A 15,050-nucleotide genomic window follows, 5' to 3' on the forward strand; every position below is an offset into this window, starting at 1 on the left:
TTAGTCAACGAGCCCCTACGGCCGCCGCAAAAAGGCAGTGACAACTATAATAAGGGAACAGGCAGAATTAAACCCGCGAAGATATTACCAAAAAGGGAAATTAAATAAGATGCGATCCTGTTCAGGCAGATGAGCCCGACTTGGATGTGTCTATTCTGCCGCGCCGGAGCTTGTGGGTAAGAGGATACAAAGTGGGCGCAGATGTGGCTGTTTCGGAAAGTGAGCCTCGGCGTGTCGGATTGTATGCGCTTCCTCTTGCCTTATCGTGCCTGGTGCGGCGTGCTCGCTGGGGACGAATAAGATTGGGCCGAGATGATACAGGTCCACTGATGGTCTAATTACTTGAGTGTGGGAAGAATCTGTTTTTGTGGTAGATCTGGGGATGTAATATTATGCGCCAGGCGGAGCTCGGTGAGAGTAGGGACGAAGCGAATAAAATGGTTGGCTATTAGTCTGGCAGAGAAGCAGAGCTGTGTAGTAGACGGCCACAAACCCGGGACCGGTCCAACACTCATAGGCTGGAGAGGGTTTGGAGGGGGGAGGGAAGGGGGTTGATGATGACAGTCAGAGCGACTGACGCCAGAGTGGTGAGGGGTGCCTTTGTATATGTATGTGTATGTGCATGCGCCGATTAATACATGTCAGACAGAACCGCATGAGACCGCAGTGCTACACGACAACGACAAGTATGACCAGGTCGACCACAACGGCAACCACGTATTAGCAATAGAAGTAGTTCCGACAGCAACACGGTAGAGAAGGGGGGGGCGGTTTCAAAGTATGAACAGCGAAAGCCGTAATAAGGAAGTCGTAATAAGGTATGGTAATGAATATAAAGAAAGACGGGGGAAGGAGAGCAAAACGGGCGGGAGGGGACAATACAATAAATAGCGACCGACGAAAGTATATCGTGATAGAGAAAGCACGGGGGATGACTATTATGTGTGCTTAAAGTCGAGCCGGACTCATGCGGCAAGAAATGCTGATAAAAACCACAAGTAAGAGATGTACCAGGGCAACGAAAGGTTTAAGTAAGTTGAGTTATGCAGCCGCAGACTACTTTGCGGGCGCGAGAGACCAGAGAGAGCGAGCGAGGGAGAAGAAATAAACCGGCAAGGGCTAAACCAGTAGCGTAGTGGTCTCCGGCCGTTGGGATTTATTATAGCAGTAGCCGTCGTGAGCTAGCATGCGCGAGAGAGGGCAAAATGCAAAATGCAAAATGAGCGAGGGTGGACAAGGGGTACGGTGGATACATAGGTACAGCATCGAAGGTTGATGGGCTATGAGCCATGGGCCATGGGCGGGCTGCGGGCTGTGGGCTGCGATGCTAAGGGCGACTTGGTATGGGGTCGAGGTCGAGGTACATTCCCGGCTTTCCACCATCCATCGTGCATGCCCATGGCATCGTAGTACGTCGCTCCCGGCCAGCCAACCCTTGTCATGGCTCACGGCCCCTGGCTCACGGGGGAGGCGAGGCGATATGGTATGGGCTGTAGGCAGATGTACTATGTAGGTTGGGACCTACTTACACAGTACCTAGGCAGGCAGGCAGTAGCATACATAGGTAGGTAGGTTGGTGGGGAGGGAGGGAGGGAGGGAGGGAGGTAGGGTGTGGTGGTGTATCATGTATCGTCGTCGTCGTCGTTGTTGTCTGTGGTTGTCTGTGGTTGTTGTTGTGAAGTGGGATTCGAATTGGAAGTATCTGCTGGGATGGTGTTCGACAGATGCATATTGTAGCCAAGGACATTACTTCGTAGTCTAGCAGTACCTAGATCGGGCATCTCAAGACCTTCTGGAGTTTAGCATGCAAGGTCAATACTTGTTGGGGTTAGTACTGCTGTAAGCGTAGAATGCCTACATAGGTAGCACTACCTTGACAGCCCGTGTACTAGGTAGATTGAATGGCCTGAATGACTTGGATGAGGGCCTGGGAGTCTGGGACATGGTATGGGATACAGTAGACAGACAGCGCGAGAACGCTTAGAGCAATTGGATCTCCGTGATCGCCGCAGGGAGGGAGCGGTGGACGAGGATTAAAACAAGAGCAAAAGATGCAGGCAACTGGCTGGCTGGCTGGGTAGTTGGCTGGCTTGGGTGCAGTGGACGTATGGATAAGGTATGTACTGTAGGTATGATCATGGTGGTGGTGATGATGAGGAGGAGGGGACGGAGGCGGAGGCGGAGGAGGAGGTCGAGTCCTACCTACCGAGTCCCTAACCTACCTAGGTACCTACAGCAGCCACAGCGGCAGCAGCAGCAACAGCGAGAGAGCACTGATAGCACCTACCTAACCTACTATGTACTCCATCCTACTCCATACCTACATACAAACCTACATACATACTTACACCTGCAAAATACAGCATACAGCACACATATACACACACATACACACATACACACATACATACATCCATATAAACATATATGTGCCTATATCCATCCCATACCTACATACATGACCTGAACCAACCTGGCTGGCGCCCTGCCTCCTCGATGACACACGCCTTGCTATCCCCGGGACCTACCTACCTGTTCCTGGCAACCTGCTGCTGGCAGTCCTGCTATTCCTGCTCTTCCCGTCCCCGAGTTGCTGGAGGCAGAAGATCTGCCACTACTACCACCACCACAACAACCGACACTGGTGCAGGGAGCTTCAGGTGGCCGACATGTCTTGTCCTGTCCTGTCTTGTCTGTGGGAAAGGAAAGGCCCGTTGAAGCGTTGTTGTACCGCAAGCAAGCAACGACATCCTTGTATTACCAGTTTTTTTTTTTTAGTTTTTTTTTTAATGTAGACGCAACTAGGTACACTTACACCAACCCCATACAGGTATAGCCCTGAAGTTAAAACAACGCAGACAACGAGTTACCATTTATCTGGTAGATGTACCTAGGCTAGGTACTCACATTGAGCTTCAAGTATACAATTGTAACTTACTTACCTAGGTAGATACGTAGATTGTCTTGTCTTTGTCTTGTCTTTGTCTTGTCTTAGGTAGGTAGGCAAGGTAAGGTATAACGTTCCTTCAGTCTGCCATCTAATGTCCATCACCGCTGCGCTTTGGGTATTTGTCGGGATTGCTACATGCCATTCATTTACTGACCGACGCAGGGCTACCCGGACACGCTACTTACTACCTTGCCCATCACCCACAGTCCGTACGTACTACATATGTATGTAGGTACTTTACATAGTAGAGGAGGCAGGCAGTGTGGGTAGGTACATATGTAGATACCTCTGTGTTGCAGGGCATTTGGTGTAGTGCTAGGTACCTGTGGCTAGGTAAGTCCCCAAGTGAGTGAGTACCTGTAGACAGGTATCTAGATACTTAAGTAGGTAGGTAGGTAGGTAGGGAGGTAGGTATCGATATACTGGACTGTAGTGGGCGGTACATGCCTGTAGGTAGGTACCTACGCTCGCTATTCGCCTAAGTGAGCCCGCACTGGGTTGTACTAGAGATCGGGGAGTAGGGGGGGTTCCTCTAGCAGGGAGAGGGGGTGTCTCTCGACAGTTACCAGTGGCGTACGCAAGCACATACATGTACATATGCGGGATGTCTTGGCGAGTAGTCCCGGGCCAAAAGCACGCGGGAAGATACCTGCCCGGCGCCGAGTCCACAGGCCCAGCAGGTACCTCGAGGTGCAGCATAAGTGCGCAGTGCAGTGGTGCAGTGCAGTGGTGTGAGTAGGTAGCGCAAGGTCGCTGCACCGCCCCACCGGCCCAGTGGACGGCCCCTGTCCGCTCCGGGTCCCACACCTTGGGTACCGAGGTACCTCACCTAGGCCTGTGGCGTTCAAGGAAGAGCAGAAGAAAAAAAAAGGTAAAATAAAATAAAAGAAACATAAGATAAAAAGTCAAAGCTATGTATGTATATGTATATGTATATGTGTGTATCTTATCTCTATCTACTGTTTGTCTGTTTGTCTATCTGTATGTCTATTTGTTATACTCCCTCTCTTCTTCAAGATTTATCTACTGTAAGTGTGATAGAATGGATCATATATAGCTGTCCGCATCTTTTTTAGTGTCTGTCCGTCTAACGGCGGCCTGTTTAACGGCCTGTCTAACCGACCAGGTATCTGTCCAAGGTCTGTCTGTCTGTCTCTCTCTCTTTACAGCGCTGCATCTTTCCATGATGGTATGGTCGTGTGCCAAGGCACATACTCCATACTTGCTTCTACTATGTAGGCATTTCTTATATGGAAGGTATTATGCTGAATGTTGGTGGTTGGTGGTGGATCGACGTCTGTGTTCGCGAGTGCATCATTGCTCAATAACTTTGTATCTTCCGTGATGATTTTGTTTTATCGTGCAATTATCCTTTGTCCTTTTTTTTTTTTTTTTTTTTTTTTTATATTTCCCACAATTTCAACCCTTCTTTCATATTTACCCAATTTTCATTACTATAACCTCACATATCACGCTAATTACCTTTCTTCCTCTGCCGGACTATCGGACTTCCGATTACCTAATTCAGGTGCACATTCATCCGAACACTTGATCTCTCTCCAACTCACGGTTGAAATGTCATATGCAACTGCCCGGCAGGTTTACGTTTCATCGCCCTCTGCCTGCACGATATTGGGTTGATAGTCCTCTCGCAGCACAGGCGCGCGTGCGTGACTGCTGAGCGCCGACTCACGGGATCACGATAGCTCTATGCCAAACTAACTCGGCCACTTGCGAAGCGTTGTTCAGGGGCTGTATGCATCATCCGTGGACTGGCAACCTTGTTTCTCGCACCTTGCCCCTCTCAAGCTTTGGCGCAGCCGTGAGGTGTGTTTGAGATTTCAACTTAAGGTTAGCCTCCAACTCTCCAATTTTGCCAGAATTAATTACCAGCACGTGCTTGGGTCCCCGTATCAGTGTAGATCCTCTTCTATTTCTCCAATAATGGCCTCCTCTATACATCCTCCGCTTGCCTTCTTCTTGCCTGTATATCGCTAGGAATGCCTCGTGCAGTGCAGAAGAGCCACCTAAAACATGTTGTGTTACATGGAGCTGAATTTACTCCGGCATGTTGAATCGTCCGTGTTGTATATGCAGACAAAAGTACGCGATACGACACTTTGTCGTCGCCATCAGATCTGTCGATCGAGTGCCTAAAATATGAATCGGGTCTGATCTACGTAGATGTCCTAACACCCCCCTCTTTTTGTGTACTATTGCATGGTAACGAGTTGCCTAGTAAATGGGCAAATATGGTACAAGTGAACTTATTCTGCTTTATCAGCCCCCCGATCCTTCTCAACCGCGGTTTCTAGCCACCCGCCTCATCAAAGAGCCTACGCCAAGCTGAGGTATACTTGCGCATTATGAGCAATAGAAACGCACAGCACACCACCGTATGGCAGGCCGTGGGAATAGGAATGAAGGGACACACAACTTCTTTCATTCCAGGTCGCCGTCCTCTTTCTCTAGGCGTGCCGGGTTAAGAACCCGGTGGCCCGAATGGTCATGACGGTGACAGGGCAACTCAAGTATTCGTATATCTCTATCTCTGGATAAAATAGCAACTATAAGCTTCCTGGATGATCAATGCGGACATATCACGACGGCGCTATCTTATGCCACCTGCACACGCTAGAAACGTAAATGCTGGGATTTCGATGGCCGCCTAGTCATGTGGTCCGCTATCGGTCTGTTTATGCGTGAGCGATCGTTGTGTGTGACCTTTGTGAGGCTCTTCACGAGAGACTTTGGTCGATTTGATTTTTATGAATTTTGCAAGAGACGCCACCTACCTGAGAAAAGGAGGTGCAACCCATGAATGTAAAAAAGCCTCGTATCAGGTTAGTCTAGCGTCGTTCTCGCGCATATAGAGAGAATCATGTGCCTTATTGAATGACCTTCGAATGCTGTCACGAAACATGTTTAGGGACTTCCAAGAGAATAGTCGAAATACCATGGCTCTGCCGGAAATCTAAGTGTTGTAGGTTTCGAATAGAGCATTAGAATTTTCGTTTGTGTTCGCCCTACTAGAAGCCCGTGTTTACGAAATTTCGTCCAGTATACATTGCCACAATAAGTGTAATTGTCAGAGAAATACGTTGGATAGGATGACTCCTTCGTTGTATATGCCACATTCGGCCAAATAGAATTATCTTGGCTTTTTTTAGGTTCCCTTGTAGTGTATTACTAGAAATTGAAGATATACGGGCTATATTAGCTTTTTCAAGTTGCTTCAATTTTGGGGGGTTTCGGGTTCTTTGACGAACTATCGGCTTGATAACCCCCGGCAGCGTGCACAGCCCGTGCAGAGCCAACCCTGTGTTTGACCACATTTCCTCATAGAGTCGGCAGCAAGTTCGCAAGGTTAGAACGTGTAATTAATACTGAGCTGTGGGGAGGTTCACGGATGAATTATTGACTTGACTGGAGTTGCTCTGACTCCAAGAACATCTCGTGCTAGAGCGCCTCCAGTTCCGTGCCAGGATCTCCACTGCGGGTGTCAAGGTATGGGATTGTCATGAGCATGTGCGGTGGCGCTAGAATCGCATATTTCTCCAATGTGGATGCTTCTTTAGCAATATCTAAACCAATTGCTTTACTCTACCTAGTGTAGTTACGCTTAGGTACAGTAGAGAGATCGGTTTCAAAATGCCCTGGCAACCCCTTCCCGTAACCGAATTGCGGAAGGATCGTCGTGATGTTTCGTAGATAAGTGAGTAGATGCTTGAGCGAACGCAAGTTCGACACACAAAAAAGAAAGCAAGCAAATCTGAGCGCCTGTCAGCTGATAGATACTATTGTTGCAGCATGGATTTCGGGGGGTCAAAATGGGGTCATCGCCGCTAGCTTGAGCGCCGTCGGATGAAGTAGCTAACCGTTCTCTTCATAGCGCACCTCATTCTCGCAGCAGCGAGACAAATCTGCAGATGATGTGCGCTACCTGCAACCTAGGACGATTGGACGAATTGTCGTGCGGCCACCTACACCGCTCCAGTGGTGAGAGCTGGGTGACATGAAGGTTGACAAATCAGCTGTAACCGGCAACTTGTCACGAACGCAACGCAAGGAGGCAGGAGGAGATTCTGACAGAACACCTTTAGCGACCCGAAGCATAGGAGATCTCTATTGGCAAAGTCAAGACGAACTACAGACTGACTTACATGTCTACAGTAAGAAGGCCGCATTGTCACTTACTAAGCAGGCCCTAGCCGCACTTTAGCTGGTGATACAGCCGTTTCTGGTAATACGCCTAGATGAATCCTAGTCGACTCCAGATACCTCACCACTCCTATAACTTGAATAGGCAATCTATATCCCCAATGAAAACGATATACCGTTAAGGTAACGATATCAAATCCGACACTGTATAATCATATTCGAATACGCGCATTCACAGATACTCATTCTCTTAACTCATATGCAGATAGATACCTATTGGAGCTCTTTTCTTTCTTTCCTCTACCCCCTTGCGCTTCAATATTGTTGTACCTACTGTACATATATGTACAGTCAATACCCTGCCCTGCAACCCTGTATACATGGTCTAATAATAGTGAACTTGGGTAGTATACACTGGGTAGTACGTCCCTTCGGAATTTGCCTCCCGATACACACACCCTATATTCATTCACCCTCCTTTAATAGAGATTTATTTTCGGTATACTACGCGATAGGACACATTTACTGTTGTGGGCAGCCAAGGGCATCCACTCTGTGAGCTTTTTCCTGCCCCTTCTTCTGCCAGTATCTAGATAGTGCAGAATACTGCTGTACGACCTGTTCGCTACCGTTCGCTACAATGTAGGCTTGGTATATAGCCCATTTTTGCGCTGTATGCATCGTAGGTGCGGTGCATGTTGTTCTCGTTGTCCTTGTTACCTGTAGCTGGCTGTCTTACCCTACCCTCCCTACCTACTTACCATCTCGCCAAACACATCGATGTCTGCCTACATCTAGATATACCTATCTACTTACCTACCTACCTAGGCTAGAGAACTCAGGACTACCCGGTTCCCAGTCTGCATTAATATCAATCCCATTTTGGTTACATTGCTTCAACACCAGTCATCCGCTCAGCAATTGGTGCGGCTATACACGATGCTCAGGGAGGCAGCGCTCGCTTCCAACCAGTCAGGACGCGTGCTTCCAGCAGTCCAAATATACCGGCAGTCTTATTGACATGGCGGGATCACGCACGCGCACAGAGATAAACAAAGACACCCAGAGTCGTCGCTGGTTGACGTCATGGAATCCCGAGGATATTTCTAATCTGGACCCCTGCCTCCCGGCGACCCCATCACTTGCCTAGTTTGGCGCCTTTGGGGCATCCGTATCTGTCTCCTCAGGACCTCATTTACTTCAACTCCAACATCGCTTGTTATCGGGCATCACCAGTTGAGTTATTGACAAGGCGACTGCCTTCCTTCTCGAAGATGACCTTCGGCTCCAGGGTCTATGACCAGAATCGTGTTGTTATGGATAGCAACTCAAGACGAGACAGCTTGGATATACTTAACCCGCTGTTGATATCAAGTTGGGAGCAGTCTCTTATCTGATGCTTCCGGCCAAACCAGGGTCTTGGTTGTAAAGGGGGTTGCGCGATTATGACGCCGAGAAGTTGGCTTCGCTTCACTCGGAAGCTGCCGAGCCATCCTGGTTCTTCCCAGCAACGCTACTACGCGCAGCCGCAGACTCAACTTGGCGCTGGCTACACGTTTTGTACCAGCATACTTGCCATCGATATGGCCGACTCGGGGGCATCGCACGTGCGTCAGCACAGGTCAACCAATTCAGGTCAGCACAGGTCAGCAGCGGCTTCTCTCGTCTGCGGTATCATCTGCTGTATCATCTCTGAATTCTCAAGAGACGACATGATGTTTTGATGGGGACTGGCGGCGGAGACGACGCAGGCGACAGGATGCAGCAAGTCCAGGGATCCAGGCCGTTACGCTATCGGGAAGCCCAGTCGTGTCAAACAGACATCTCATGACAGACTCGAGTAAAGAGAACCCCACAGCCTTCTTCTCATGACTGCGTCTAAATCGTCTCCATCGCAGCCGACAACGCCTGCGGTTCATGGCGGATCCTGCACGATGCGACGTCACGGGAAGTGTCTTCTGTACAGCATTCCGGATTGCCCCCCGGCCTCTGTCAAGCGGCATGCCCCCTGACATTACACCGCGTGCGGTATGTTGGGGGCTAAATACTGCAATGATTTACTCGAGTGTCTTACACCACCACCACCACCACCATCACCACCTCCTCCTCCTTTACCACCATCACCAACAACAACAAACATTAGCCTCTGTGGGCAGATGTCTACGTGTCAAGTGAGCACGGTCACTTTAGTCTCTCGTCGAGGCAGCGCCGGCTGGCCAATAACACGGTATAGCGGGCTTAATCTGAAACATGACGTTCCCGTCAACGTGCATCGGTGCCCGCACTTCCGTCTGTGTTATTCGACGCACTCAAAACATTCCATATATCGTTGCGGGCCGAACCTGAGCCCTACTGCGTAGGAACAGATACTGAGCAAGTCACTCGCCTGTGCCTCTCGAGCGCATGCACGCTTTTCCCTCATAGTCGGCATGCCAAGCTTTATGTCTAAGATGATCTTGGTCGCATCTCGCGTAGCTGACCGTACATGGTAATGGGGTGTATCCGCCAGATACGCTACCTGGGTATAATAGGTACGTTGCTGTACATTATTCAGCCACAAATCTAGTAGCGTATCGATACTACTAGTATAATCAGCTCGATGGGGATGCAGCCTACCGTATGTTATACCTCCGCTCGTCAGCTCACCCCACAAGGACAGAGTCGTGGGCTTCTTGGGACTAAGTATGAACTTGGTGAGATAGATACTAGGTCCCCTTCGCTGTCCTTGGCGGCTTGAGTCTCTTGGATTCTGGTATCCCGTCTCTTGCGTAAGCCAGTCAATGCCTCTTCAGTCCTCTCATCATTTCCGGTCGAAATCTTCAATTATGATTATAGCGGAAGCAATTGCCGTTCTTAGTATAGAATCCTATTATTATCGTTCATCAACACTGGCCCAATAATATGCCGAAGACATATATACACATATCCCCACCCGTCGTCTCGCGTGCACACAGTCCCTACTATCATAACAGATTCATTGGACAACGTGGCGGATTGTGTCTATGCAGGAACAGGGATAGGGCTTGATATGTTCGCCATAACATCGCCCTAGCATCGTCTTAGTTGCTGCATTTCCAAGTAGCCGGTCCGCGAGGAGCTTGACAATGCTTGCTTCTTCGCTCGATCGTTGGATAAATCCGATTAATTTGCCCAGCAAAATCTAGCAATCAAACCCTTGCCGCGACTTTGCGTGTGCCCTGCGCATAGCACTATTGATTTCACTGTCTTGGTCAGCCGTCGTTAGCCCAAGACGGCTACCTTACCCGGAATCGAGCAGCTCTTTTGCAACATTGCGTTACAATTTAGCGCCGGCCGGCTGCAATATCACTGTCCGCGTCCCGTTCTCCTCCCAGGGGTCGTGAGATACGTGCTCATTGGCCCGGTAAGCGTTGTCACTTGCCTCCTACCTGACGTACCTACATGTCCTGCTGACTGTGTACTACATTGCGCTCATGTTTGGGTGCTGCAGGTTCCTTTCGCAGGCGCCGTATAACTCTACACCTTTCCACCTTTCTACTCGCGTTGCTCGCCTATGCTCGTCCCCGTTGGGCTAATAACGTCACACAGGTCTTGGGTGTCTTAGCACAGACGTTGCCAGTTGGATGTGTACAGACAATGATTACGTAGTAGATAGATCGACCCTGTCGATACCCTTGCATTCCATAGGACCCCAAAGAGCGCAGTAGTATTGACGGGTACGACACTATGAAGTATTGCACCCTAGCCCAATAGTGCTTTGTGGCGGTGCTCAATAATCATTAATGAGAACTTCCATGCTCTTTCGGCTTCGTTACCAGGATAGGCTTAAGAGTGGATGATCGTTCAGCGACAGCAATCATCTTCCCTACTATGCTGCTCTGCTTTCCCCAGATAAGCCTCTCAAGATGGCATGTCCTCCGATTTGCCCACCTATCACCCTAATTTCTGTTTATCGACTCTAAGTAGTTTTCTAGTGTGAGTCTTATTTTAACAACTCCGCGAATAACCTGGACATCAAAGTAAAGGATCATTTAGAACACGCTCAATTGCTTTGCAGAATATGCTGCTACTGCTGCTGCTGCCGGTCGGCGATGTTACTTACTGTATACCAAATCGGAATCAAGGCTCAGCGACCGGATTCGTGCCACGCCGTGATTCTCTCTCCATCCGGAACCCGCGATAGACCTGAACCGCAATGGAACGGTGCACCCAGCAGCTCGGTAGGCCGACAACTCTGCTCCCGTGTCAGGTCGCCGCAGGTTAAGGGGTTGAATCGGAAAGGCCGGTTGTCGATGCAGGAGAACTCGTGTTCGGCGCTCCGCACAAACCCTCCTTTCGCCCCTCTCCCGTGAATCCGTAGAGCACGGCTTGTGCCGCCGGATGGGTGCTTGTGCCTTGATTTTTCATCACATCATCGTGCATGTCTCTGCACTGCCACGATGAGACCCTTCGTCACTAATTGTCCGATGGTAATGTAACCAACCCCAGCGAAATCAATCTGTGCTACAAGGGGACACAAAAAAAGACGTCGATCATTTCCGCGAATGATAGGGCGACCGCTAGGGCGGTTGTTACCATGCTGAAGGGAGCGGCCAAATTCCCCTAGCCAAGGTTCCATTTCCCCCTGTAACGTGGTGGGATAGCCAAAAATCAATTATTGGCCGCTACTACGTAGACCCCAGAATATCATACAATTATTCATACAATTATTAGTCTATTCTTAGCGCTCGTAGCAACCTTTCTGGAACGTTTCCCGTAGCCCTTCGGGTCCGAGCTTGGGACCTGCAGCTGTCACTACATCATACAACAGGATGGGGACCCTGAACATATCTCCCTCCCCCCAATGATAAGATCGGCTGCCCAAGTCGTCGCCTCTCGCAGGGGACTTCCTTCGTATCGTTCCTTATGTGAAAACAGTTATACAACCCGCTTGCCGCATTGATTGGATCTCCGGCATCGTCGTTGCTGACCACCACACGGCAACTCCCTAGGTAACGTTAAAGTCGATGCTGTCATGATGGCGAATTCCTTTGTCCGTGGCTTATTGGTGATCCCTGGCAATAGCAGTGGCTTTCATGTGGCCATAACGAAGTACGTATCCTCGCCACAAGCCACACCTATCGTGTAGTGTATGTACCTCTACTTCGAGCAACACACCCCTTGCGACCATCTTCACCTAGCCCTGTCAATAGAGCCTGATGGACCGGATGATATACACACCTTTGGATAAGGCTACGAGGCTACTTCAGACACGAGATGATCGGCGGGAGGCCGTCGTACTGCATCTTAACGGAGTTTCCCGTGACGCTGGTAAGCTGACTTTGAGGATACTATGAATTCATCCTCTGCGCATCACATCGTGTTCTGAATTAGGGGTTAATCCATAGCCTATCCTACATTTCGCGCTACTGAGAAGGGAGTGAGGGACTCTCTTCAGCTGCAGTGGATAGGTCGCTACGCGCTCTTACGCTAGCTGCAGACTAGACGTGAGTTGCATTGAGGCTTTATCACATGCCCTTGTCATTGTTGACTATGCGTCGAGGGCATGATAAAGAGGCCTCGGCGCTGATAAAGGGCGCTTTGCCTGGGGCATGGTATTCAGTGAGAATCTGCTGGAGCAGCATAAGAGTGAGATTGTTGATGAGAAGCCGAGTGTTCACGTTGTATAGAATAGACTCACTATTGTTCGAAGTATCATCTATTGATAGGAACTTATCTGTTTTCTTATAAGAGTTAAATTGATAGAAAATCTCGAAGCATGAAATTGCATACAAGAAATACAATGCAGTTGACCATACCACGTTTACCTGTACCGAATTGCAATGTCTCATGCTTAGAATGAACACTATTTGAAAGAGAAATGCAGGCGTGATTAGCTGGTACTTTGAAGGTTCCCAAGTTATGTCTTTAAGCTTGTTTATAATTATACCGTCGTGGTATCTCCTTGTTCTTTATGCGCGTATTGAGCCTGTTATCTTGAATTACAAGGATGGTTCTCTAGCTATTGTAAACTATTTCATTTTAAAAACCCCTAGTCGAAACCGGCGGTGAAACTTGAAACTCGCCTATCAGCTCTATATGGTCACATATATATTTCTAATTGCAAGTTATCAATGTCCTTAGGCCCATGCAAAGGTAAAAAAAAGTCTCTGATAGGAACTGAGAGTTCAATAGATTAGGTGAATTTGTTGCTAACCACATGCCAATGGCTGTGAAACTTGGCCTAACAATTGCCTGAGACAATACATAGTTCTCAGATCAGACGAATTAGAGTATCTAAGACGATGTATGTGATATACTGGACCTCGCCTGAGCTCTTGAAGCCTGAACCGCAGCCGAATGGCCTAGAGTTGCAATACGATTCTTCCCTTAGTGAATGCGGACTTACTATCCACAGTTAGGGTTACACAGATGTCGCAAAGCTGTTATGAGACGCTTGATTAGCTTGACCGCAATTCTCTATTGACTCACAGGCTCCCAGAGTCAGAATTTAGGGTTTTGTAGTTCTGGTTACAAGCTTTCTTGATGTTACTGCGCTGGAGGTAACAGCTCTCTTGTTTCTGGAATCTGGACCCATATGCATATACCTCTTAGTTATACAAGCAGACCAATGGCATCATTGTTTTTGTTACATACCCTCTCCACTATTCTATTGTTACATGTATTATAATAACGTATGCTGGTGCTTATGAAACCTTGAATTGCCTGATGATCACCTTATGAATACTGTATAAAACTCGATACATTATCGCATTTAACAACGTTAGTTACATGACACATTCTTCCTCAGTATACATGTTTGCGCCTCATTTCGCCAGTCATATGATCGTGGCGCGCATCATGCGTTGAATCATGACACGTGGCGACCTACTTACTCGACAATCACCAGAATTTGGAGTAAGGTGGTTATACGCCTTTCAATCTTGCATATAGTGGTCTGATGATTTGACAGTATGATAAGTTGCTTGCAGGCATAATGGCGTTGGGAGTTGCCATACCTTCATTTTCTTGGTCCTGGTGTCTCGTGATATTTGTATTTGAAACAATCCCTTTTTAGGTTATTGAACACCAGATGGGCATTTTAACGATTAGATTTGGAGAATTTCTGGAAGTAGAGGCAAGTTTTTGCACTTCTTCATAACTCATATCCTCGAACTTGTATGTAAAAGAATTGACCTCCAATGAAGATCGTGATTATAACAAATGCAGGTGACAGGGCTTGAAATTGCATCTATGCCCAATATAATGGTTTACTAGGGCTGCAAGGTCCTTGGCCAACCAATTTCTTCTTGATCTTGGTGGCTTAGCTTCGACTGTATATATAATTTGATAGCTAATCCTGACTACCTAAGTCTCATTGATCATTTCATAGAGTGATGTCTATCTAACCTTACTTACAGTATCATCTACATGTCCCTTCAAGGTCCTGGATACGCTCCTACCCATAAAGGGTTCTGGTTTGCTCAAGAGGCCTATCAAAGAGGGGAATAGTTAGGAAATGCACTACAATTCAGTTTACCAAAGCCTTGTGAAAGAGCATAGCTAAATCTGCAGTCGCGACCAACTAAATCGACTACAGATTTAGCTCTGTTCTTCTGAAGAGCCTGCGCCGCGTAAACGTCTAAAAATCCAGGCGTGACAGCGGAATACAAGGGTGTCTGTATACGTCAAACCTTGAAGATACCCGACGGCTTTTGTAAAACGATAGGACAAATGATAGAAGTGGGTAAAAATCCATTTGATATAGCTTGCTAGACAAGGAGCTGGCACGAAGCTTTAAGCACCCGGGGCCTAATACAACCGGAAATTACTTAACCGATACCAGAAGTGAGAATAATAGCGACGATGAGCTGAGAATCGACAGGATGGGCATTAACAGCCCAGCGGAGCAGGCAGAAGGTGGAAGGGAAGAACCAGAGTCAGCGAGAAAAGTCTCGGGGAGTGATTTGACTAGCAACGA

The 15,050-nt window shown here is 48.2% G+C and overlaps 1 protein-coding gene across 1 annotated transcript; it reads left to right on the forward strand.

Annotated features, from left to right (window-relative positions):
• Positions 1 to 4,336: 4,336 nt before the first annotated feature.
• Positions 4,337 to 4,591, forward strand: F5B22DRAFT_616500 (uncharacterized protein; the record flags this gene model as incomplete). The annotated part of the gene is made up of 1 exon (XM_047975587.1): positions 4,337 to 4,591. A coding segment is annotated over one exon (255 nt), but the record flags the coding sequence as incomplete, so codon positions are not given.
• Between the last annotated feature and the right edge of the window lie 10,459 nt (positions 4,592 to 15,050).

Source organism: Xylaria bambusicola (genome assembly GCF_022495145.1).
Source record: "Xylaria bambusicola strain CBS 139988 unplaced genomic scaffold F5B22scaffold_38, whole genome shotgun sequence".
Classification (NCBI taxonomy): domain Eukaryota; kingdom Fungi; phylum Ascomycota; class Sordariomycetes; order Xylariales; family Xylariaceae; genus Xylaria; species Xylaria bambusicola.